At 36.7% G+C, this 26,768-nt stretch overlaps 2 protein-coding genes across 4 annotated transcripts in view; one reads left to right on the top strand and one right to left on the bottom strand.

The window, feature by feature from the left end:
• Positions 1–5,302, bottom strand: part of RELCH (RAB11 binding and LisH domain, coiled-coil and HEAT repeat containing) — a 119,898-nt gene extending 114,596 nt beyond the window's left edge. The window contains exon 1 of the mRNA XM_019657691.1: positions 4,546–5,302. Coding sequence (XP_019513236.1) covers positions 4,546–5,077 — 532 coding nt within the window. The 5' untranslated portion in view covers positions 5,078–5,302. The remainder of the gene's footprint in view (positions 1–4,545) is intronic.
• A 250-nt stretch (positions 5,303–5,552) lies between these two features.
• Positions 5,553–26,768, top strand: part of PIGN (phosphatidylinositol glycan anchor biosynthesis class N) — a 93,673-nt gene continuing 72,457 nt past the window's right edge. The window contains exons 1-11 of one of the 3 annotated variants that reach the window (XM_019657707.1): positions 5,553–5,715; positions 7,689–7,837; positions 8,530–8,716; positions 9,974–10,226; positions 13,479–13,600; positions 14,086–14,184; positions 15,958–16,064; positions 18,760–18,884; positions 19,998–20,128; positions 21,234–21,350; positions 23,909–23,949. In XM_019657707.1, coding sequence (XP_019513252.1) covers positions 10,006–10,226; positions 13,479–13,600; positions 14,086–14,184; positions 15,958–16,064; positions 18,760–18,884; positions 19,998–20,128; positions 21,234–21,350; positions 23,909–23,949 — 963 coding nt within the window. In that variant the 5' untranslated portion in view covers positions 5,553–5,715; positions 7,689–7,837; positions 8,530–8,716; positions 9,974–10,005. The remainder of the gene's footprint in view (positions 5,716–7,688; positions 7,838–8,529; positions 8,717–9,973; positions 10,227–13,478; positions 13,601–14,085; positions 14,185–15,957; positions 16,065–18,759; positions 18,885–19,997; positions 20,129–21,233; positions 21,351–23,908; positions 23,950–26,768) is intronic. The other 2 variants (XM_019657706.1, XM_019657708.1) reach the window with 2 other exon arrangements.

The following is a 26,768-nucleotide window of genomic DNA, read 5'->3' on the forward strand; positions in this document are numbered from 1 at the left end:
AAAATTATATCTTACTTTAATAAAAAGACAAGACAATACAAGTGTTGGCCAATATGTGCAGAAATTGGAACCCTCGTATATTGCTTTTGGGGATGTAAACGATACAGCCACTTTGGAAAACAGTTTGGCAATTCTTAAAAAGGCTAGATAGACATAAGAGGTACCATATGACCTAGCAATTTTTCTTCGATCCGAGAGAAATGAAAACATATGTCTACACAAAATCTTGTACACAATTGTTCATAGCAGCATTATTCACAATGGCAAAAAAGTGGAAACAACCAGATGTCTAGTAATGGATGAATGGAAAAATAAAATGAAGTGTGTATATATATATCCATACAATTGAACGTTATTTAGCAATAAAATACTGAAATACGGATACATGTTACAACATGGATGAGGCTAGAAAACATCCACATATTATCTGATTCCAACCATAGAAAATAAACAAAACTGACAAATCTGTAGAGGCAGGAAGTAGATTGGTAGTTTCCTAGGACTGGAGGGCGGGGTGAATGGGATGTGTGATTAGGGGTAACAGATTTCTTTTTCAGGTGATGATTATGATCTAAAATTAGATTGGGGTATGGTTATACAACTCTATAAATATACTAAGAGCAACTGAATTGTACACTGTAAATTTAAAAATTGTTTTAATAAAGCTATTAAAAAAGATACATCATCTTTAGAGTGCAGTGAGAAAAACTGCAACTCAAATTCCATATTCAACAAAACATCCTTCCAAAATGATGGCAAAATAAAGTTATACAGTTACCTGAATATTTTTCACAAACGTCCTTGTGCCTCAAGAGGCTCCTAAGAATTCAGGGGGAAATTATGTATTTATATGATCACATATGTAAGATCCATATAATTATACACACAATTGACTCTTGAAGAACTTGCTGGTTAGGGACACTGTCCCTGCACAGCTGAAAATCCATTCATCCCTTTTAACTCCCCAAAAACACATTTTGAGAAATATTAAACTGCTTTCCCTCTCTACTTTCTGTAACATAAAAATATAATATTCACTTGTCAAGGGGAATAATGCTTTACAAGAGGGGTTGGCAGTTAAGACCTGGACCAAATGTGGCCTGAGGCCTGTTTTCATATGATTGTCAAGGTAAGGGTGGTTTTTATGTTTTAAAGGGTTATCATTCATTCACTACACATTTATAAAGCACCTATTCTGTGCCAGGAACTGTTGTAGATACTGGGCATATAGCAGTGAACAAAAGAGATACAGATATAATATGCCAGAAGATGATCAAGTACTATGCAGAAAAACAAAACCCTAAAAAAGGGAAAATTTATATACAAACATCTCAACTCTTACTACACCTCGGTGATGTAGTCATTTTGTTTTTTAAACAGAGAAATTTCCTGTTTGTTAGAACGCACTTCACTAGCAGCAACTCCCAGATTCAATAGGGTCATAGAAGGCTTCAATCAGCAAATCATGTGCACCTAGCCCTAAAGAATAAATGTCCACCAAGTCACAAATGAGGACGAGTACAAGCAAGTGTGTGCAGTTGTCCAAGTACAGGGCAAGTGTGGTGTAAAGTCAGGTTACAATGTACAAAAGCTCCAAGGGGCCAGGAAGGACATTTTATCGTCNAGCAACTTGTCTGTTCCCCTTCCCCCAATTCCCCAGCACTGTTCCCATCCCCCCAATTCCCCAATAAAAATCTTAAAAAAAAAGAAATATTCGCAAACACATATTGATAAAAGACTCAAATCCAGAATACATAAAGAACTACAACTCAATAATGAGACAAAAAACAAAACAACAACAAAATACCCTACCTATCATATTAGGGAAAAGACATGAACAGACATTTCACGAAAGCAGATACATTAATGGCAAAAAGCTCGGAAGGCACTCAGCATCTCTAGTCCTCAGGGAAATGAAAATTAAAACCACCACAAGATGCCACAATGCTCTTACTAGAATAAATTAAATAAAAAGCTTGAAAACCCCAATTGTTTGAGGGATGCAGTATATAAATTAGAACTCTCATACACTGGTGATGGGAATTTTAAATGGTACAAACGCTTAGGAAAACAGTTTGGGAGTTTCTTATAATCTTAAATACATACTAACTATATAACCCAGCAATTCTATCCCTGGTATTACCCAAAAGAAAACATATATCCATACAAAATTTGTACAAGCATGTTTATGGCAGCTTTAATCATAGAGCCCAAATCCTGAAAAAAAAAACCCCCACAAATATCTAACAGAGGAATGGATAAACCAAAAAAAAAAAGAACTACTAATACACAAAAAAACAGGAATAAATTCTAAAAACTTTATGCTGAGCAAGTGGACAGCCAGAAAAGAATACATGCTCCATGATTCTATTTATATGAAATTTTGGAACAGGCAAAACTTATGTATAGAAACGGCACTCAGTTTGGAAATTTTGCCCTCCCCTTCCCTGACCTAAACATGTTTAGTTGTCAAAACTTGGGTGATGGGGTTGGTGGTGGTTGTCACTGGCATCTAGTGGATAAAGAGGCCAGGATGCTGTTAAACATTCTTGAAAAGTGTGTGTGTATGTGTGTGTGTGCGCGTGCTCATGGACCTCCAGTACCTAAAACAGGTGCAAATAAATAAGTATAATAGAAAAGCAGAGGTGCACATAAATATTTGATTGCAGTTAAATTGTGATTTGTTTGATCACAGGAGTTATTTCAAGAAATTATAAATATGATGCAAAGGCGATTAGAAATAAATTTTTACCCTAAAACACCACTAAAATATAAAAAGAGTTTAAATTATAAACAACTTTTTCTATATAAAGTTTTTAAGAGAAATTTTCACCACAGACAGTGATCTCAACCATAATAAGGTATGAGAAGATTATGAAATTCTTTTAAATTAAATAGAATAAAGTTATGAAGAATAACTCATTTCATTACACTAATACAGTAGAAAAAGAGCAGATGCAATCCAGTTATGCTCAACAGTAGGCCAGGGACTGTAACAAAGTGTAAGGATATAAATATGTCCCTTGAAGAAGTGACTATCTAATGGAGAAAAATGATATTGTCAACAAATCAGATACAAAAGAGTTAAAGGCTATGGTTGAGATTTGAAAGTAGCACAATGAAAGAACGCAGCAACTAAGCAAGCACAGGGAGTATGGAAAGCATTTGCAAGTGTCTTTTAAGCTGGGTCTTGAGTAAGCAGTAGAGCTTGTCAGGTGACAATCATTATTAGATAATTTAGAAATCTTCAAACAAAAAACCCAACTGCATAAAAATTTTGTTACACTGCCCTGTTACATTTTATAGTCTTAAAGGCCATCAATGAGGAAATCTTTTTCTGAAGAGGAAGATTGTCTACATATTGAGTAAGGTAAATTATACTTACTGAGAAAATTCCATATCTAAGGGGGAAATCTGTTTAGCATTTACCCTGATAGAAAACGCACTGCATTTTCACTACATCTAAGTTTGGTATTATAAGTCTCTGGTACCATTCAAAAGTATAGAGACAAAATTAGGGCACAATGAGACTACAATTTGAAAATTGTATGTTTAATATTTGTTAGTAAATTCGTTACCCTCATATAACACAATAAAACATCTCATACCATCCATAAGGGAAAATCTAAGATTCCTCCCAAAGGAGGAGACTGGGAATCCAGTATACATCCTTGGTACTAGGTTTTCAAGCCATAAAAAAAACACTTTTAAATATATCATGAATGAGATAAACGATTTTCCTGTACTGCTAAAAATGATTTTAACAAGGAAGAAAAGTAAATTCCCAACTCATGCAGAATAAAAAGCCTGCGGGTGGTGGGACCACGAGATAAAAACCGCAGGCAGAACTTGCCTACCCTGCTCCTTAGATTTCCCCTAATTTTGGAAACTACTGAAATTAAGGCATCGAAATTGACTTGACTTAAATTGACTTTATGTAAACAGAACACATTTCATGCAGTGGAAAAACCCAATTTTTGAGTGAGACAATCATCCCAAAGACAAAAGGGTCTTCGATGGATCTGACTTTGCAGAGAGCAACAACATTGCCTGTTCTTTTCTCTCTTGACTTTCAAAGAGCAACAACATTACCTATTCTTTTCTCTCTTGACTTTCAAAGAGCAACAACATTGCCTATTCTTTTCTCTCTTGACTTTCCGTCAAAGAATTGCTGCGAACAATTTAAGTGCCACGATTTCCTGGTAGTGGCGATTCAGGAAATTGGAGAAAAAGGAAAAATGATTAAAGCTCAGATAAGCCAGTTCGCAAGGAGCCCTGTGGAGTCCCGTAATAGAGCCAGTGAACTAGAAACGCTGGATATTTTTATAGATACCGACACCAACAGGGGAGCGCAAGTCCAGCCAACGGCTGGAGGCAGGCGGAGTGCAGTCACCGCCAGGTCGTTTCGCTTTCATCGCAAAAGACCCCCAACAACCTGCAACTGTGTCTCTAAAATGCTCCTAATGTTCAGTACCAGCCCCCCAAACACCCCCTCCCCCCACAATCCTAACAACACTGCAGGAGAGACACGCTGCATTCACTTACTGAGCTGTCCCCCGCCCGACGTCGTACTCGGCTCTCGACCTCCTGCGCCTCCGAAGCCAACAGCTCCAGGGATCCCCGGCGCCCCCATCCCCGGAGGGGTCCCACTCTGTCTCTCGAAGTTGCCCGGATTGGAGAAGTAGTCGCGCAGCCGAGGCAGCTCACGGCCGCTCTCTAACAGCTCCGTGTGCAGCTCCAGGGCGGTCAGCAAGTATTGATCGCGCAACAGCTGAGCCGCGATCGCATCAATTGACAATCGGGCCGGGGTCTCCCCGCTGCCCCCCAGTGCCACCGCCGCCGCCGCCGCCGCCTCCCCAGGGAGCCCTGGCCGTGCACTGCTCCCTAAGGCCACGGGATCCTGGGGCGATAGCGAGTCTGCAGAGCCAGGATCTAGGCCGCCCGCGGAACCCAGCCGAAGTCCTGCCCGCCGCTCCTCGGTCGTCGATACCTCGTCGTCGTCCTCGTCCGAATCACTGAGGAACGGATTCACGCCGCCGCCGCCACTGCCACTACCTCCAGGCGCCATCGCCGCCATCTTATTCTGTCAAGAGTGTGGGCACCTCCCTGACTGGGTCTGACAGGCCGCAGCCTGTATCTCCCCCTAAGCCCCAGCGGGCGCTGCGCACCCCCACAGTCCCGGCCTGGCTACGTCCCGTCTCCCCACCTAGAGACCAGGCGTAAGCTCAGAGGCACAAGGTCCGGATGCAGCAACACCCACTGCCTCCGCCGATGCTGCACCAGCAGCCCGGCTCTGCAGGCGTCTTCCTGGTCTCCAGTCTCGCGAGAGATGGCGCGCGTCCTGCCCCCTTTCTCCCCGCCCCCGTCCTGCCTCCACCCCGCCCAGCCCCGTCTGTTCTTAGCACCAGCAAGCAAAGCCGCTCTTGGCTCAAAGGCGAAGCTCCGCCCCCACTCGTGTGTGATTGGCCAGAGGAAGATGGAAGGGGCTGGAGTTACCGAGGACCGGTCTTACAATTATCGCGAGAGCAGTAGTTAGCCAGGTAGGTGTCGGGGAGGCGTTCCGCGGTTGGGAGGGGGGTTATGACTGTGGTGTAGGAACATTGGCTTGGTTATCCTTTCAGGAGGCAGAGGAGAATTCGGCCGAAGAGTTGAGTCCTGCTTTCGCGCCGAGGCGGCCTCATTCCCGAGGTCAGACCTGATCCGGACAAACCCCAGGTAAAATCCGGGGACCAGTGCGCAAAGGTGCGGTGGCACCGAAACTGGCCCTACGGCCACGGACGCGCTGCTTCCTTAGGACGCTTCACTTTTTCTTGCTGTTTGCTGACAGTTGGTAACATTTGCTCCGCACGTGTAGCAGGCGCCCAGGGCAGTAGTTAGAATTTGGTGTCGTTTCTTTTCCTTCCGTTGCCAGCCACGTGCCTGCTTCCCTGGAGGCCTGGCGACAACACTGGCTTCTTGCATTTCTGGAGAGAGCCTTCTCGCTTCCTAGTTAGTGCTATAAAAAGGCAAGGTGGGGTGGGGCCCGAGGGGTGGAGCGATTCAATGGAAAGTGGATTTGCTTGGATCTGTGTTACCCTGATAGCGTCTGCTTGGATCTGTGATACCCTGAGAGCTCCTACTTGGATAACAAGCTGTTAGGGGCTCAATAAACACATAGGATTTAATGCAAAGTTTGCGCAACAGGGACCCTTCAAAATAGCAAATATGCAGCCCCATGAATAGAGAGATAAGTAAATGTAAGCCTAGAAATGTTTATTGACCTGGTCAAGTCAACTCCACTTACATGTATTCAGAGGAGCTAAAATCAGTTCTCTTAACCTCCAAAGCCATTTTTCTCCCACGATGCCTTGCAATTGTCCATTTAGGCTGAAATTCAGATATTGACTGTGAAACTTAATTATTTTAAAACTTAAGTGCTTTAGACAATTTTGATTTTCTTTATCGAATGTTAGCACATAAAGTAAGTGTACTAAGTTTGGAAGTTCAACGTTTATCTTTTATGTCGTTCCTTGATTACAATCCAAGGTGGTAAAGGGGATATTATTAGCTTCTGGCCAACAGTATTAGAACGCTGTTCCTAAGAGCTGCTGTTTTCTTCACAAATTGCCACTTTTGCAGGTTTAAGATTTCCTTTCTTTCTGTATAGCTTCCTTTAAGTACCCAATAAATAGCAGAAATTAATGTTATCAGGTAAGTTACATATTACATTAAAGCAGTAAAGTATCTCCTTTAGCTCTGTGGAAAAATTAAAATAGAGCATTCTTATATAACCTGGCAGGTCAGGTTATTGGTTTACATGTAAAGGTATGCCAACAGTTAAATGTAGGCTGTAATTTCAGTTTACTCAGACTCAGTAAACTACAATTTTCATTTGAATAAGGCTTTGGTTTTTTTTGTTTTGTTTTTGCTAGAAGTTGTTATCTCATTGTTAGTACTAAGAATTCAAAACAAAATTTATAAAACATTAGCTCCTAATGTTCAAATTCTAAATATTTTTCTGTGCCATTCATTTAAAAAACATTAAAATAATTCTTGATCTTAGAAAACTAGCATCAAAATTGCTCATGCTGTATCCTGTTACATATTTCTTAGCAAAAAAAAGATTGTTGATCCTTACTGTAATTGAGCTTGCCAGAGAGATTGAAATTGGAACCAATTTCTGGAATGGAGGAATGGGAAGGATTAATCAATGGCAGGGAAAGAGCATCATTAAAAATGGACATTTTATATACAATATTTCCATCTCTGTAATGAAGAATTTTAGAAATCTTCTGCATTTAGGGTTCCTGAAGAGGATTGTTCTTATTAGATGGAATTGCCTAAAGTTTAAATCCCAGCTATACTACTTACTTGCTGTGAGACATTAAAAAAGTTACTTAATTTCTCTCAGCCTCTCTTATAGTCATCTATCTGTCAAGGAGGTAATGAAAGCACACAGAATTATGCTTGTCACAGTGCCTGGCACTTAGTATACCATACAAGTTATTCTGATAGTTATCAATTAATGCAATATTAGTATATATTGAGAATATTTGACAGGTTTTTAAAATTAAAGCAAATATCAACTTGTTTAGCAGCAAAAGCTGGAAAAAGCAATGAAATCTGCAGGGCCCAGAGGGAATAACTTCAATTTAGGGTCTGACTTCTAGAATGTAAGTTAAAAATAAATGTAAAATGTGTTTCCTTAGAGAATTGTAAGAAGTTGGATGTAGAAGTTCTTCGTGATTGGCTTCCTATATAAACCTGTAGTTTCCTGTTTCCACTTCGTAGTCTCTAATCATGGACTTGTTTATATGACCTTCCAAGCCCATAACAAATCAACTGGCCAGTCTTCTCCGTAAGTACCTTTGCCCCCTACAATACATACAGGTGTATTTATCAACTAAAAATGTTTAAGACATAGCACATATTAGAATATTAAAATTGCTGGTCTTTACTTAAAATAACAGTATTAATATTTTGGGAATTTGTTTCTGCTTAGCAAGATTTGCATTCATGTAGGTCTTATAGCTAATGTTTCATTGAATAATCAGAACAGTCATTGAAGTTTGTATCTTAGTGATGAAAATGTAAGATTGCTTTTTTTCCAAGTACTTAAGTCATTTTAGTGTTTAAAAATTATTTTTGGCTTTAATAGTTTTAAAAATAATCACAAGAACATTTTAAATGCAAGCTTTGGTTGACTTAAAGTCTTAGAAATATCTAATTTTTTTAATGTGTAGTAAACATTCCACGGGCAAAAACTTTTATTGGTACATGGATATGTGCCTTTTAAAATTTGTAGTAGTTATTTATTTTGAGAGGTTTCTAAATGACTCAATCATAACAGGTTTCTTTTTCAATAAATCGGAATAAAATGTGATTCTGTTTAAAGAGACATGTTAATAATATTGCTTAATATACATGTGCTTGGCAATAATACAGTAAGTAGTATGTGAAGGATGAAATTTGGGATCTCTGCCATTTTACGTATAGATGACTTAAGCATAAAAGTTTTGTGTCTTTTTCATGTATCATGAATCTTCACAGTTCATGTGTGTGTTCTGGAGAAATAAAAAGAGAAGCAAGGCAGTCTCTAGTGGCCAATAGAGCATATTACATGTACTTTTGAAATGATAATCCTAAATAATTTATTCAGTAAACATTTGAGTCCTTACTACATGCCTAAGACTGATGAATGATGGAGAAGCCTTGTCTTGCTGTCATGAAATTGTGGGTAAGTGATAGAGACAGACAGTAATCCAAATAGTCAAAGACAGAGTTATGTACCATATTTTGCCGTAATGCGCACCCACATTTTTGGCCCAAACTTTCAGGGAAAAAAATTTTTTGTTTTAATTTTTTAATTCAAATGTTTATTTGTTTATATTTAGGTACTATTTTTTTGTATTATAAAGGATTTTTAGCATTTATTTTTTAACATATTATGGTTCAAGAAATTTATGTATTTATTTATAGACTGGCTTCAGATGCTCTCCCACAGACAGTTTGATTTTGGCAGTTAATGGCATATACTTTATTATTAATAAGTATTATTATTTAAATGTGTCACATTGCTTAGTTGTCCCTCCTGAGTTTTATAAACTCATCAGATCTGTGACTGTGTCTTCTTGGTTCCTCTGTAGTACTGCACACAATTCTGCACATAATATGTACACAGAACTTATTGAATCAGTGAATGAGTGTAACCTTTTTTGGATTGGTTCAGGGAACTAAAATAAACTGTTCCCTTAATAAGTACAAATTTTCTGAAGCACAGATAAAATGTAACTACTTTTTCTTCCTACAATTTTGCTAACTGAGCAATGGTGTCTGCTAAGCTTGGTGATAGTCAAGAGAATCTAGAAGTCTCCTGAGCTGATAGCCAAGAGTCGAAAAAAATCCAGACACATTGAGATGATGTTAAAATTCTGAGAATATCAATGGTTGTCGTCATATGGGTAGCACCATGAATTATATTTTCTGTTTTATACAGGATTTGATTACTGAACCCTAATTCATTTGGTTCTTTGTTTTTTAATCTTATGTTCATTTTTATGAGCTTAATATACCTTTAATTTTATTATAAATAGTTTATTGGAGCGAATTGCTTATTCTTGAACATGTTGAGTGTACTTTATCATGTATTTTATTTCAGTATTATCTCATTATTAAAAGTTTATTGTTACCACCATAAATGAAGTTGTGAGTTATGTAATATTCTAAAATAATACATTCAATCTACTTGTAGTCATCAAGATATGTGAAAATGTATAGCATAAGAAATTGAGTCATTGGAATTGTAACAGCTTATACATGTTAGAGAGATAGTAAATTGGGGGAGATGGGCTATCACTTTGTGAGGGGTGTAAATCTCTATTACATTGTTTTATATACCTGAAAGTAGTAATAAAAAATAAAAATAAAAAAAGATATGTGAACATATATAATGGCAATAAGGTTTACCCAAATTTAATTTCGTTCCCTCTTGCAGCTTTTCTCGAAGGTTAATTGCTTACACCGGATATGCTGCTCTTCTTCATTGTGGGATTGCTCGTGCATTTTGTGTTCTTCGCCTCCATCTTTGACATTTATTTTACATCTCCTCTGGTTCACGGGATGACGCCACAGTTTACACCATTGCCTCCTCCAGCAAGAAGATTAGTGCTCATCGTGGCTGATGGCCTGCGAGCAGATGCACTTTATGAATTCGATGAAAATGGAAACCCTATGGCGCCATTTATTAGGTAAGCATGTCAGCTGAACAAAGACATCTCTGGAACATGTCCAGATACTGTTTATCTCATCACGTGGAGCACAGGAATGATGATGAGAAAGAGAGTAGCACGTTTACTTCCTCCGGGAAGTTATTTCGATTACCCCGGAAGTTGATAGCAGGTGAACCGAAATGTATGGCTTTAGCTGCTTGGTCAACCTTGTCCTGATTTCCCGAACCTACCTTACAATGCACTATATTATCTTTTTCTTATAAAATAAGCCTGTTAAAGTTTTAAAATAATGCCAGGCATAAATATTAATGAATTGCCAATTACAATGATGTTAACTACAAATAGACTTCAACTCAAAGTGCACCTTCTATACTAAAGCCCTTCTAAGCCTCTGTTGCTGTTTCATATAATTTTAAATTCTATCAAGTGGCTTTGAAAAGAAATGTTTACTTTTGTTGACTTAAGGAGTTCCCACAATTGTTCTTTTTCTGATTAGTGGCAAGCCCCTCAAAAGCCCTTCTGAACGCTGCTGTGGAGAGATTAAAACTCAAATTCAAATGGAAATTCATCTAAAATATTCTGTCTTCCCCCACCCCCAGCTGTCACCATTACTTTCTATCCCTTTACTCTGTTTTGTTTTTCTTTATAGTTTGTAACATGTGCAAGTTCCATGAAGGCTGTGACTGTATTTTACATTACTTTATCTCCAGTTGCTAGAACATAGTAGGCAATTAATAAATACAGAGAGTGCCAAAGAAATGTATACATATTTTATACACAATTATACACAATATGGTACAGTTAATTGTATCAACTGTATTAATATGTATCAATATATACCGATAACAAAAGATGAATACCAGTCACGTTTGACTTCTGCAATTACAAGAGGTGCTCAAAGTGGTTACCATCAGCGAGCATCCAGGCACTTCTGATTACAGTGAACTACAACTGCTTGAGCATAGATAACGTCTCTTAAATTGTGTATACATTTTTTTGACACTCCCAGTATTTGTTGACTGCAGTAAGAGTGAACAAACTTGAATTCTATGTTGAATTTCCAGAAATAAATTTACGATGGCTCAAAGAAATGTGTAACATGCTAAAGGATAAAAATAAATAAATGAGCAACTCAGGGATAGCAATAGGAAAATACGATCAAACGAAGGTTAAGCTCAATACATAAAATGTGTAACATAAATTCCTACAAATATTGAAAACTGGATGGTATGGTTTGGTCAGTTTGTTAGTTGTCAAAGAAAAGAGAGAGATATAATTCATTGCAAAATTGAGAAGATAAAAACACGCTTGCTATTAAGGAAAAGGTGAGCTTTTCTGTTAGTACTTATTTCTCCGTTGGGTGTTAGGTAACGGGCTAAGGGCTCATCCAGTTGGTGGGCCTGTGTTGTATGCCATTGTGTGTTTACAATTTCAAGAATCTTCTAGGTGCTTCTAAATCTTTTTTTTTTTTTTTTTAGCTGAGCCATCCTGCTACTTGTTGGCAGCTCAGCGGCTGCTCAGCTCGGGCTGGACTCGAACTGCTGTTGCTCAGAGCTCAAACTCTTGAGNCAGCTCAGCGGCTGCTCAGCTCGGGCTGGACTCGAACTGCTGTTGCTCAGAGCTCAAACTCTTGAGTGAGCTCTTAACCAACTGAGCCACTCGGCTGGCCCCTTAAATCTATTTTTGAAAGGTTTTATTTATTCCTCACTTTGTTTTTTTCTTTTCAATGTGATCTGAGCTGATAAAAAATGTTTTTAAACAGAGGTATCCAAATTTCTTTATACCTCCCTCTTTCTAAGTTCAGTTTTCATTATGTAACTAAAGAAGTTAAAAAAAAATAGTTCTGTTAAAAAATATCTCTGCTTCAGTGGTTTTCAAGCTTTTACTTATTATGTATGTATTTTACCAAAATTGGTTTTATTATGAGGTTAGTCGATCTAAACCAGTACTTACGGATACTTTTCTACAGAACATTTTGAGAGTTGAGAGTTTATCTTGGAAATTGTTACCACTGCTATGTTTTATAACTTGTTGTCTGCTGGCCTTTCACCCACAGTGGTATTACTGATGACTTTGCTTCCCAAACTTTCGCAAATCACTGTGATAAAATTTAAAGAATGTTGATAAATTTTAGCAAAAGAAACACTTTTCCTGTTTTAATCTCAAATTTAGGGATATAATTTATTCCTAATTAGGAGTGCAGCCATTTCACCTCCCCTTAATTTTTATTTTGAGAATTTTTCAAGTACAGGAAAGTTTACGAGCAAAAGTTTATATAAGGAACATCTGTATACCCTTAACCTAGATTTAACAGTTTTTTAAACTTTTTTCATATTTGCATTCATTCTCTCTCTCAGTACACATACACACACACACACACACACACACACGCACGCACATGCGTGCAAACACAATTTTTTTTCTGAATAATTTGAAAGCAAGATAGCATGATACTTCACCCCTAAACACTAAAGATTTTTATTGGGAAATTGGGGGATGGGAACAGCCCTGGGGAATTGGGCGAAGGGGAACAGACAAGTTGCTGTCGTTTTGTTCTTCAGTCTAGTTGTGGAGGACGTTGCTTCACTGGCCCAAGTTGGCACCATCATTGTGCTCTTCCTGGGCGAGGCAGATCAGTCGCCTGCTTCTGGACGGCCGCTCACTGCGGCTGCTGGCTGCTCACGCTGGCTGATGGCAACCCACTGCAGCAGAGGCTGCAGCCTACACAGTTGCCGGCGACTCACGGCACCCTAGCTCCAAGTTGAGCTGTTGTTCAGCATCTTAGCTGTAGAGGGCAGTGTCACTGGCCCTCATATGTGGGATCCGAACCGGGGCCCTCTGGCATCCCAAGCCAGCTCTTAACCAATGCGCCACTCGGCCCCAGCATGTATTTCTTAAGAATAAGGGTTTTCTTCTTCATGACCACAATACCAACATCACACCTAATAAAATTTAACATCGATAGGGTAATACTGTATATATCAATGATTTATTATGTAACAAACCATTTTAATACTTTGTGGCTTAATACAACAGTGGTGTATTTTGTCTCATGATTCTTTTTTTGTCCATCTGGGCTCACTTAGGCTACTGAATCCACAAGTAGGAGGGCTAGGACTGGGCTCAGCTGGGATTAGAAGGATTTCTTCCCTTCTTAAATTTTAACTCTCGTTTTTGGCTTTGACTCCTGTAATAATCTTGTATCTTTAAAGCCTTACCAGAGCATTTCATCACAGTCTATGTTAACTATTCATCTGTAATATCTTTTAGGAATATCGTAACGCATGAAGGCAGCTGGGGGATATCTCATACACGGGTGCCAACTGAATCTCGGCCAGGTCACGTAGCCCTAATTGCTGGATTTTATGAAGATGTCAGTGCAGTTGCGAAAGGTATTGTCTATTTAGACAAGTTTTATTATGGAAAACTGACTAGGGAAATATTGCTTCTTTAACTCTCACTGAATCATGACACAGGTGGAGCATGTTTTGAGATACTTTCGACAAGTATTTTAGCAGGCCTTTCTCACATCAATACACACTGGTATTGATTCAAGAACTAAGCTTTAGTCTTATTTCCTCCTGTAATATTGAAAGAATATGATGGGATGGATCCATGTTTTCCTAGATGTTAACTCTCAAAAGTTCAAAAATAATTCTACATTTTAATAAGAAATAAATTATGTATTGTAAGCTTTTTAAAAAAATTGGTGGCATAATACATGTAACATAAAATCTTTTATTAGTTTTGCATTTGTTCTGCAGTTAATCCTCATTGTTTTATTTGAAGAATTCTTCTTTAGGGGCTGTCCTCATGCTTCATACCATGTATGTATTACTCTTGTTATTATTTGCTTTTTTTCCTCAATTACCTAAAGGATGGAAGGAAAATCCTGTGGAATTTGATTCCCTTTTTAATGAAAGCAAGTACACATGGAGCTGGGGAAGCCCAGATATCTTGACTATGTTTGCCAAAGGTAAGAGTCATTGATTATATTTCCTCAGATGGTAAATAGATAGTAAATCAATATGGTAGTTTTTATATAGTTCTTACTACATTTTATTGATTCTGAGATACATGTTTTAACACATTTAACATCCCTGAAATAGGGATGTGTGTTACAATAGACAGACATGTCAATTTGATTTTTCCTTGTTAGTTATACTTGAAATACTGGCATGTTATACAGTTGTTAGTGTCTTGGATTCAATGAAATGGTACATGGTTTTAACATTTAACAGCTTATAATCTTGGGCAAGTTAGATCATGTCTCTGAACTTCAGTTTTCTTTTTTGTAAATATGATGATTTTTACCTCATAGATTTAGTTTTGGATTAAATTAGAAAATTCATGTGGAATGTTCTGCAAAGTGCTTATCCCATAACTCCTCATGACCATGATGTTGATGTCTGGTTCATTTTACTTGGATAAACTATTAAGAAGTCGGTAGATAGTCACATAAAGATTTAAACGTGAAAATTTATATTTAGAATTCCTATTTTCATGTGTTCAAGATCATGCCATTTGGACTTGTAGTTTGTTTCTGTGCATGAATCTGCAAGCATTAGAACATCTCTAGATTAGAAAATTCATTTATGTTACTTCCTAAAATCACTTGAATTTTAATTCTATTTTTTATCATTAAATGCCTTTTAGTGGGAGCAGAATGATTGGTCATTTCACTTAAATGAAAAGGTTTTGTAACATTATATGTAGCCATGGGTGTAATTATAATAATTGGAATTATTGAAGATCATTATGTCTTAAAAGCAAAATACATATTCAGAATTTTATGTATGATACTCATAGAACATTATTATGTAGAGCAGGCCAAAAACCTGCAAACTTCTGTCCATTTATGTACTCCCTTCTTTGGAAAGTGGTTTAGCTTTTGTGGGGACTGGTGGTGGTGAGGATGGGTTAAGTTGCTATGGCTTACTCAACTTACCTTCCTTCTGGCTACAGTTGATAGGACAGGACCAATGCCTGAATCAGAGACAGTCCAATAGGAATGTTCCATTTCTTATGGTAACCAACAAACCCACTCAGATCTTTACTTAGGATGTGAGAGGCAGAATGGCTAAGCAGTGGAATAGTGTCAGTACCGCTAAGCTGATATTGTAAGAGATTGTCGTTTTCTCTCTTCCTTATGCTCTATAAGAGCGTAGCTTAGAAATTCACTAAGCTGATTAGATTCTTAATAAAATCTTGCAAATGTGTATGATTAATATATTTGTTTATCCCATGAAACTGTTCGGCACTAAGCAATATTTATTCCCTTATATTGAGAAATATATACATAGTCTATGAATAAGAAAAGTGAAATAGCTGAATTTTCTTCTTGCTTTAGGAAGTTTGTAAATTAAATGACTTTATCTATTTTAGATTATAACATCCTAACACAAAAAAATTTTTTGAATGGTTTAATCCTTATGGGGAGACAAACTTTGGTGTTTATTTTTATGTGTTAGCGTTGTCAGTTTGGCAAGTGAATTAACTTATGTGTAGTGTATCTGTAAAATTAAAATATGTTATTGTGAAAACAAAAACCAACAGTATGTGTTCAAGTACAAAGCATGGTACATAAAATAAATGTTAATTATTCCTCCTGCCTTTCTCTTCCCCATCATATTACAGAATGCTTTGTGAAAAATTCTGGTTACTCACAAAAATCTTTAAATGACTATTTCATATTTATGACAGTCTAAAAGTTGTTAAAATATTTTTTGTCTCCAAATTTCTTTTTCAGGTGCTACGGGAGACCATGTTTTTACATATAGTTATGATGCTAACGATGAGGATTTTGGTGCCCAGGATGTAACAAAACTGGATACGTGGGTTTTTGATAAGGTTAAGGTGCGTGCTATTAAGCGGTTAATGCACAGCACACATATTTCTACTTAAAGTGCTAGAAAGTGATTTGGTAGTAGATGTATCTCAATTGTTTTCTACTTCATGAACTTAAAAGTTCTATATTGTAGCAGACTATTTTTAAAAGACTGCATTCTAAGAAATTATGCATTTTACAATAGCCAACTAACAAGTTTTAAAAATAATTCTTAAAAAGATAACTTTTTAAAAGTAAGTATTTCTGACAATGAAATGAGCCCCAGCTTGGAATACAGTTAACCTGTATTCTATTCCTAGTCTGCTGAATCATGCTAGGTGAAACTTGATCTTCCGTTGACCGTAGAACCAGTCTCTTACAGTAGTGGCACCATGTGAGATGTGTGAAAGCCTTCTGAAATAATGCTGTTTAAAAAAACTCATAGACACAGACAATAGTTTAGTGGTTACCAGAGGGGAAGGGGGAAGGCGGAGGTAGATGAGGGTAAAGGGGATCAAATATATGGTGATGGAAGGAGACCTGACTCTGGGTGGTGAACATACAATGTGATATATAGACGATGTATTACAGAATTGTACACCTGAAACCTATGTAACTTGACTAACCATTGTCTCCCCAATAAACTTTAATTAAAAAAAAAAAAAAAGGAAAATGCTGTTTAAATGTAAGGCAATTATAATAACATAAAGTAGATTTATTTTTTTAAAAATTGTACTTTAAAGAAAAATTTGATAAGTAAAGACAAATGAGAAAATTAGTCATAATAATATCTATGCGTTTATTTAAGAAATAAGGTGTTTTTTTTAATATTTGGTAGGACAGTTATCACAGTTTCACCAGGAATCCAGTCAAAATTCATAAAAAATTGTGGGAATATCTCATTTGTGGCTGTTGGCTCTCCTTTTTATCAATCCATTGTTTCTCATCTCCAAATTACTACTCATAATTTATCTGTTTAACAAGCATTCATTGATTAACCTTCAATGATTCTTCTTTTTACCAGTGGTGTCTTTTGAACTGACATTTTGGACTTCTCCATAATGTAGTCATTTTTGTTAATTTGTTTGTAAATATACTCCTCAATATGTGTTTGCATTTTTCTTTGTATTTACTTAGCTGGAGTTAAGTGCTCAATACATTTTTTGATAAATCTTATTTATTTTATCAGGATCTTTCTCCTTGAAATTTTCTTTTTTCATTTAACATAGACTTTTGTCAACAGTGAAAACTTTCAAGTTAAATAAAACTTACTTTAAGAAAATAATTAGTGAATTTCTTTGCTAATTATAATTTCTTAATATAAACTACTTATGTTAGCCTCTGCTGAAAGGCCTTTGGCTTCTAATTTTATACATGTAACTAAACATGTCTGAAAATCACGGATTTGATTCCTTGTGGATAGGCAGCTATAGCTGGTGCCTTTATTTTAACATTACTAGTGTTGGGGATATAATAATGAACAGGAAAAAAATATTTGCCCATGACTTCAAAGAGTATGACACATATATATATATATGTCAAGTAACAACAAAAATAGTAAATCATCAACAGTGGTAAATACTGTGAAGGGAAAATATAGGGACTGAGAATATATCTTTAGAAAATCCTCATCTAGACTGAACAATTAGGGGAATGCTTTCCTGAGAATTTTTGAGACAATTTTTGAAGAAATACGCGAGACAAAGGTAAAAGAAGGATCTGAATTGCAGGTAGAGAGTAATATTTCAGACCAACAGCATTGGGTAAATCTTGGGCTCTGAAGGAAGAGCCAGCATGATGGATTTGAGGAACAAAAAGTGGGGAGGGGTTAGTGTGGCAGGAACACTGACTCGGAGTAGGGTTTAAGATCAGGCTAGAGAGGGAATCTTCCCTGGACTTTGTGGCCTGGACAGAAACTCATGCTTAATTCAAACCAAACAGTTTACAAAGCCATGCAAATTCTACTTCCAGTTTTTTTAAAAATTGTAAAATGTACATGACATAAAATTTGCCATCCTCACCATTTTTAAGTGTACAGGTTCAGTAGTGTTAAGTACATTCACATTGTTGCATCCCCAACCTCCACAACTTTTCATCTGGCAAACTGAAACTTTATACCTATTCAACAACTGTCCCTTATTCCCCCACTCTAGCTCCTGGCAACTGCTGTTCTACTTTCTGTGTCTATGTATTTGATTACTCTGGTTACCTCATATAAATGAAATCTTACAGTAGTTGTCTTTTTGTAACTGGCTTATTTCACTTAGCATGATATCCTTCAATTTCATCCATGTTGTAACTATTTGCTTTTTAAAACTCATTTCATTCATTATCTCCTCTATTAGGTCTTCCATGACTTCCCTTTCTTCCTGTCCAATTTAGATAACCCTCTTTATTCCCGTAAGGCTACTTAGTACTGTTTTATTTTTGGCTCTTATCAAAATATGTCTTCAATTTGCTGTATTTTATTTAGTGTTGTAAGATCTTTATGAAATTAAGATCTCCTGTCTATAGCCACTTTTTGGCCACAGAAAATAGCTTATTCTGTATTTGAGCATAGATGTCTCAACTGACAATAAGAACTTTGTGTTGGTAAGCCTGAGGACAAATTTAAACAAAATAAGATAATTTCATGGTTATGTATAAATTTAATGAAATGTTTTCATCAGAATTTTTAAATAAAATAAATGAACTAAATTTTTTTAACTGATTTGTTACATATAGGAATTCTTTCATGCTGCCAGAAAGAACCAGTCTTTGTTTTCTAAACTAAATGAAGAGAAAATAGTTTTTTTCTTACATTTATTAGGAATAGATACAAATGGACATGCTCACCGACCAACATCAAGGTAATTTTAATGCTGTGCTTAATTTCTTGTTTTTGAGGGAAACAGCAGTTTGTTTGAACTTTTAAAATATTATAATTTTTTTTGTCATTATCACAACAGAACTTATACTTTAAATAACTCTAAAGCAGAATAAGCTCTCAATTATATGAGATGTAATCTGATATAGTAGCTAAAGTCACATGTGCTGTGGCCACACTGCACATTGATATAAGTAAAATATAGCCTGTATTCTTCATCATCAAGGCCGAGAAAAAATTATAGATTTTAGAAATTCAGTAAATCTTAAAATAGAAAGCATTTTTATGGTGTTAATCTTCATATCACAAAAAAATGTAATTAGCTATTCCTTATGTGTTCCATTTTATCAGTATTGTATCTAGCAAATAATTGTATAAAGTTATGTATACTATATTTCAGTAGCTCTCCTTACATAGAATAACATATTTTTCTCACTTTTGCAGACCATAGCAAAGAGGAAGAATCCATGTTATACTTTTATTCTTTATTTTGAGTTTGGGTTAGATGAGTGTAACTGCAAAGCCTATCGGTTACCTGTCAGTAATGAAAGCCTCATGGTCCCTCCCCTTCTTTAACTGATAGCGTCCATGACAAACCAGCCACGTTCAGCAGCCTTGCCACTTTAGCCATGTTTAAGTGTACAGGTATGGAAAGCTTAAGTGCAATTTGCTCAAAACTTATCACAGCGCATTGCATTATTTTATATCACAAATGCTCTAAGGCATGAAAATATTCTACACTTGACACAGTGAGACTTACCTATTCATGTGGCAAAAACAATACGTTTTTCACCGTGAGAGACCTGAACTTGAAAGGCATCATTATTGCATTTGAGAGACTTCAAAAGCATTCATTAAAATGTATTTGCTCATCATTTCTGAAAACCATTTTTGAAAACTGTTTCAGATTCTTTTGCTTCTTTAAACAGAGAAAACATTATTTTTGATTAAAGAGCTCTGATTTTAAAATACTAAAGATGAAACCCAGAAGTATTTCAGGAGTTACTGACTTTGAATGTCACGAGTTCATGCTGAATAAATTTTGTTTTTCCAAATTAATGTAATTTAATTTCTTCTTCTGTTTCTTTTTAAACAGGGAATATAAGGACAATATTAAACTAGTTGATGAGGGAATTAAAGACATTGTGTCCCTACTTAAAGAATTTTATGGAAATGACGAGAAAACTGCATTTATCTTGACCTCTGATCATGGAATGACAGACTGGGGTTAGTCTTCCTTTAAGCAACATGCATTTGATGGTTAAAGCAGCGGTGACTGTAGCTTGCAGACATAATGTTGAGGAGGATTGCGTGTCTTAGTATATGCAAAGTGTCTAGCCCTTAATAAGTGTATGCTTAAAATGCTAGTGTAAAAAAGACTGCTCTTCCATAAAGAATCTTCTAAGTATAGAAGGAATATACTCTCATTTGAAATGAGCAGTTAGAGAAAAGCGGGGAGGAGAAAAGAAAAAGTACCTATTATGTATCCACCCAGGTTAATTGTCCACAAGGGCAGAGCTGGTGAGGTTAAGGTACTATTCTTGAGGGACCTGGGACTCCTGGAAATCTACCCTAAATGAGCCTGTGTTCCCTGTGAGATTCTCAAGGCAAACACAAGTGTGTGCACAGGGAACAGAATAAGGCAATAAGAAGGTTTGGGTCCGCAAATCACAACATAGCATTCTAGGGAGCTGGTTCCGCTGCATAAAGGGCTTTGGGCTGTACCAGCCAGAGTGGCCTGGAGCATCTAGAGACTATACTCCCCTCTCCAGAGCAGACCTCAGTGCTTGCCCCAGACTTGGGGGGGGGGTTACTCCCCAAAGGTGCTTCCTCTGTTTTTTCAGCCTTCGGAGCTACTCTGGTGGCATCTCCTCCAAGTAATTTATTATTATTATTATTTTTTTTTTTTTATTTCAACCAGAGTCATTCAACAGACATTCTGCCTTTTTTGTTGTTGTTTATGCCTGTTTGTTGTTGATGCCCTAACTTTCTTTGGAAATATTTTAAAACTAATTGTTATACAGAGTTGCAAGCATTGGGGTGTGTGGTGGCTAGAATTAACTATGGATGGATTGACTCTTTAAAACTAAGTATTTTAGGGCTTTTGAGCTTCATTTGCTCGGCCCGCTCCAAACCCTTTGGAGTGTACTTTCTTTTCTAATAATGGCCCTTGAGCCATTCTCTACTGCTCGGGCCCGCTTCTGCTTCTTTGAAATGTATTTTTACTTCTAATAAACTCCTTTTCTGCAGCTTAAAAAGAACCAAAAAACTAAGTATTTAAAAAAATAAGTTAGTTCTCATATACTTATTTCTCTTGGTGTCTTCTTTGTAGGTTCTCATGGGGCTGGTCATCCTTCAGAGACTTTTACTCCTTTTGTCGCTTGGGGAGCTGGAATCAAGTATCCCCAGAAAGTATCAGCTCAGCAATTTGATGAGGCACTTTTAAAAGGTATAAACATCTGTCTTTATTGTTTTTATGAATATAACATTTTAAAATAAAATCAAAGTTTACTTAAAAAATCATTTTTAAGTTACAGTTTTCCTTTTGATATTGTGTAATGACTTATTTCTATGTATTACTTTTGTATAGTTCATGTTATTTGGTTTATAATATTCAGCTTGAAATATATAGTCTCAGCTTTTTGCCTGACAAAATTTCAAGTATAAATTACACTATTGATTTTTTTCTCACATGCCTTATTATTACTGGGTTTTAGAAGACACCCTGAGTCAAATCTTACCTACAACTATCAGTCTTATATATCACACATATGTAATAATTGATGTTTCACAGCTGGACAGATTTTGCCCTATCTCTAGTACTTTTGAAGTCTCTCTGTGTTGCCTAAGCCTCCCTTCCTTCTCAGTCCATGAAGAAAGGAATTCCTTTTTGCTGGAGCTCTGCTTATTTTATAAGGTAAGGTTTTTTTCCAGAGTTCCAAAGTTTTCACTAATTGGACCAAAAAATTCCTCTCAGATGCCTTACTCCAGATTAGTTTCATCAGACTCATCCTAAGTACATGTGAAAAATACAGATTAAGGGCCTGCCGAGTGGCTCAGTTGGTTAAGAGCTCGCTCAAGAATGTGAGCTCTGAGCAACAGCAGTTCGATTCCCAGCCCGAGCTGAGCTGCTGCTGAGCTGCCAACAGGTGGCAGGATGGCTCAGCTAAAAAAAAAGAAAAATACAGATTAAAAAAAACAAACAGATTTCCAGACCTTGTCACTAGATATTTTGATTCCAAGAGTCTGGGTGAAGCCTAGAAATGTCCTTTTTAAAACCTTCTCCAGTGATTCGTACTCAAGCTGTGTTCAAGCATTTTTACCAGAGAAGACTCATTTTGGTTTGTATAATAGAATTTCCCTAGACACTTTCTTTCTTTTATTGCATTCATTTATTGATTGAGGTATAATTCTCATACCACAAAATTTACGTTTTTAAAATTGTATAATTCGATGTTTTTATTATATTCACAAGATTATGTAACACCCCTACTATCTAATTATAAAACATTCATAACCACCCCCCCAAAAAAACAAAAACAAAAACAAAAACAAACTCCTACCCATTACCATCACTCCTTATTCCTCCCTCTGCTCATTACCTGGCAACCATTAATCAACTTCGTGTCACTGGATTTGCCTATTCTGGACATTTCCTATAAATGGAATCAATCACTGTATGGTGTTTTGTGTCTGTGGCTTCCTCCATGTGGCCTAAATCCTTTCAAGTTTCATCTGTGTTGTAGCATGACTCATTAGTCTATTTTTTATAGCTGAATAATATTCTATTGATGTATATGCCATGTTTTATTTATACAGTCATGTTGGGGACATTTGGGTTGTTTTTACATTTTGGCTATTATGACAATGCTGCTATGGAGATTTGTATGAAAGTTTTTATGTGGACATGTGTTTTAATTTCTCTTGGCTAGATACCTAGAAGGGGATAAGTGGGTCATATGAAACTCTTATGTTTAATTTTTTGTGAATGCCAAACTATTTTCCAAAACCATTGCATCATTTTATATTCCTATGCTCTGCAGTAAATGGATTAGATTGGGTCTAAATACAAATTAGGTTAAATAGTATATTTGTACTTAGGAGATAGACCTTTATTTTGGCATTTGATTTCTTAGTGAATTAATGTTTTAGAATCACATGACTTCAAGAGTGATTACAGAAAGAATATAATTTTTCTTACATGAATATTAAGTATCTTAAGTTACAAAGAAAGAGAATATTCATTTTTCTTCCTAATCAGGTGATTAGTAGGAAATTTTAGTAGATGACTAGTAATACAGGGACTTAATTTAAACTTTATTAGCTTATTAAAGGATATTTCATCATAAAAATTTCTTAGAACCCTTTTGGTAATATATATTAAAGTCATTAAATCAAGACATAGCCTCATAATTATTTTGTTTACTGTTTATTTAAATTTCTGAATTTATATGTAGAAAAATAGGGGAATGAGGTTATTTTTGAAGGCAATTTTTATAGTAACTCACTGTACTATTTTAACATTTGGAGTTAAAGATGGTAGGACCACCACAGCTACTATTTTAAGTATTTTGTAAGCAATTCCCATTACAGAACAAAGAAAACTTAGATTGACTAATGGACTGTTAATTGCCTTATTAACTAACTCCCTGGGACAAGATTGTAATTAGTTGTAGTGATGCTAACAGTTGTTTTCATGTGCCTTTTGGTTCCCTATTTCCTTCCTTAGACTTTTGATGTTTTGAAGCAATTATATCCAAATGAGCATTTTGAAAGTTTAATAAATCATCATAGAAAACACCCAATATTTACGTTTTAGTTATTCTTTTAAAATTCTCATTTTACAAATAAACAGCACCCTTTTGGTTCATTCGTACTTGACTTAAAATAGACTTTTCCAATACTTGTGTTTTTCATTAAGCATTGACCTCTCATAATAATGAAATGATTCATTCTTTTTTAATCTTAATCTTCACATTAGCTTTTGTGTCTAATTGTGTCTTTCAGAATGTAAGTTGGAATACTGGAAGAGGCAAGATGTGAATCAGGTATTCATTTCAATTTATTTATGTTCAAATTTAATTTTATCTCCTATAAGAAGTTTAGACAAAAAAAAAAACAACTAACAAAACACTTGAAAAACAGTTTTTAATAATAACAACGATGATAAAGGATCTTTTAAAAATTTCCATAGGGAAATTTCTTTCAGTGCAAGTATTTTAACCCACATAACCTTTCTTTTGGCAAAATTTGAAAAATCCTCAAGTAACGCTGAGAGAAGACTCTTTCTAAATCATCCTAGCTAATTAAAGAATTATTATGTAAATTGAAATTTGCATGCTTGTTAAATTTCTGTGATTTCTTTTCATGGTTGCCTTGCTTAGTTGCTTTAAGCACAGCTCTAATAAAACCTCATTACAGGTTTCTTTCCTGTAGTATGTCAGTTACCGTTTCTTTTTTATTAATACACATTTATCTTTAATTCCACCCAATCTTTACAAAAGCATTGGGAAAAAAATGACAAGAGTATAGATTATCCTTACATTAGAAACCTTATTGTGGGAAATGCATGGCCAGCTTAATCAAGTAGTAACATTATCTGAAAATAGGAAGCACAGCATTTTCACTGTTTTGAAGATACACTGTGTAAATAGCCAGCTTCACCATTTGTAGAAGGCATGGCATCATTGATACATGGCTTCCAAAGTGGCAGGAGCATCCTGCCTTCTCCAGGTCACCTCATCAGCTGACATTCCTTACTGTGGTGCATAAACTGAGGTCTAAGATCTCATTTTCAGGACTGTAGCTGCAGAAGCCTGTTTTTTCTCAGCATATTATGAATAGTTTCTTCTCTCAGGATGGATGTGTATTAACCAAATAAATGAAAATGTATAAAATCAGAATAGCAATTTATTAATTTGCATGCAATAGAAAACACTGTCAAAAGGATAGGAATAACTTGAAGACCATGAAACAGGACATGTTTTACTTATAGCCAGACTGGGTTATAATAAAAAACTGAATATAGGTTCAGCCATCGCTCTCTCAATAATCCTACCTCAGATCTACATTAGATGAGAATTTCTCTGTTCAATTTTTCCATCAATATTTTGTGTGCGTGTAGTATTATTTAAACCTTGTGCAAACGTTAACATTAAACCATTAACATTGAACATTGTGTAAGGGGTATAATGGCGAATAACAGCAGACACAATCCCTGCCCAGGGAAGCTTATACTTTAGGGGTCAGAACAGATACTAATCAAATTCTTATACAAATAAATGTAAAATTGTAGCTGTGATGAGTACTACAAAAGAGGCCTGTGAAGCCATGAGAATGTGAGTGGATGTCTAGTAGTTCATCCTTATCCGTGGTTTTGCTTTCCGTGGTTTCTGTTGCCCACCGTCAACTATGATCTGAAAATATTAAATGGAAAATTCCAGAAATAAACAATTCATAAGTCGTAAGTTGCACGCCATTCTGAGTAGTGTGGTGAAATCTTGTTCTTCCCTCTCCATCCCACCCAGGACGTGAATTCTCCTGTTGTCCAGTGTCTCCACACTGTAGACGCTCCCTGCCTATTAGTCACTTAGTAGTTGTCTTGGTTATCCGATCTGTCACAGTATCACAATAGTTGTGTTCAGATAACCCCTATTTTACTTAATAATGGCCCCCAAAGCACAAAAATAGTGATGCTGGCAATTTGGATATGCCAAAGAGAAGCCATGAAGTATTTCCTTTAGGTGAAAAGGTAAGTATTATATATATAGGAAAAAAATATATATAGTATCTCTAGGGCTTGGTACTACCTGTAATTTCAGGCATCCACTGGGGTCTTGGAAGGTACCCCTGCGGATAAGGGGCAGTCCTGTATCTGGTACACTGTGTGGTCAGAAAAGGCTTCCTGAGAAATTGAGGCTTGAGCTGCGATTGGAAGATCAGGTAGAAGTTACCAGGCCAAGGTAGAAGGACGGCTCTTCAGCAGAGGGCCCGCTGCTCGTGCACAGAGCTCTGAGAAGAGGATTCATGGCAAATGAAGGGTCTTGAAGAAAGCTGGGGTACAGAGCAGCAGAAACTGGTGTGGTGTGAGGCAGAAGAATGTAGCACTGGACACACAGGGCCTGTGGGCCTTAGGGGCGTAACCCTCCAGCTTGGGAAAGCCCTGGAAGTGTTTGATGCCTGGAGAGGGACAGGATCTGATTTTTGGTGCAAGGATTTTTCTGGCTGCAGCACGGAGAACAGATTCGATGAGGCCAACAGTGAGTTCTGGGCGGAGAGGAGAAGGTGATTGGAGGCCCTTGGGGCTTTCCAGTTTTCCATGGGATGTTACTTAGTAAGGGACAGTCCAGATGGTGAAACAGGAGAAGGATTTAGACTTGGGACCAAACTCCCACTTCCAGTGGGGACTAGAGAAGGTCTCTGGAAAGGAGACCCAGTGAGACTGAGGACAACACGGGAGTCGGCCACACAGTACCACCGAGAGGTCAGGTAATTGTAGAACCGCAGCAGTGTCTGTAGCCTCCAGTTATTGCCAGGCACTTTTTAAATGTAATCTCACTTAATCATGCCATAACTCTGAAGGGAGAAACTTTTACTTCTTTTTTAACTAATAAGAAAACTGAGGCTTGGAAAGGTTAAATGGCCTGCCCAAGGTCTCAGAGATTATAAGCAAGGATTTGAAACTGGGCATGCTGACATCCAAGCACTTTACTGCCTGAAAAATTGTAAGGACTAATATAAAAACAGGCAGTTAGATGTAAAAAAATGGAGGTTCAGGGCCGGCCGAATGGCTCAGTTGGTTAAGAGCTCGCTCAAGAGTTTGAGCTCTGAGCAACAGCGGTTCGAGGCCAGCCCGAGCTGAGCAGCC

Source organism: Hipposideros armiger, unplaced genomic scaffold (assembly GCF_001890085.2).
Source record: "Hipposideros armiger isolate ML-2016 unplaced genomic scaffold, ASM189008v1 scaffold_278, whole genome shotgun sequence".
Taxonomy (NCBI): Eukaryota; Metazoa; Chordata; class Mammalia; order Chiroptera; family Hipposideridae; genus Hipposideros; species Hipposideros armiger.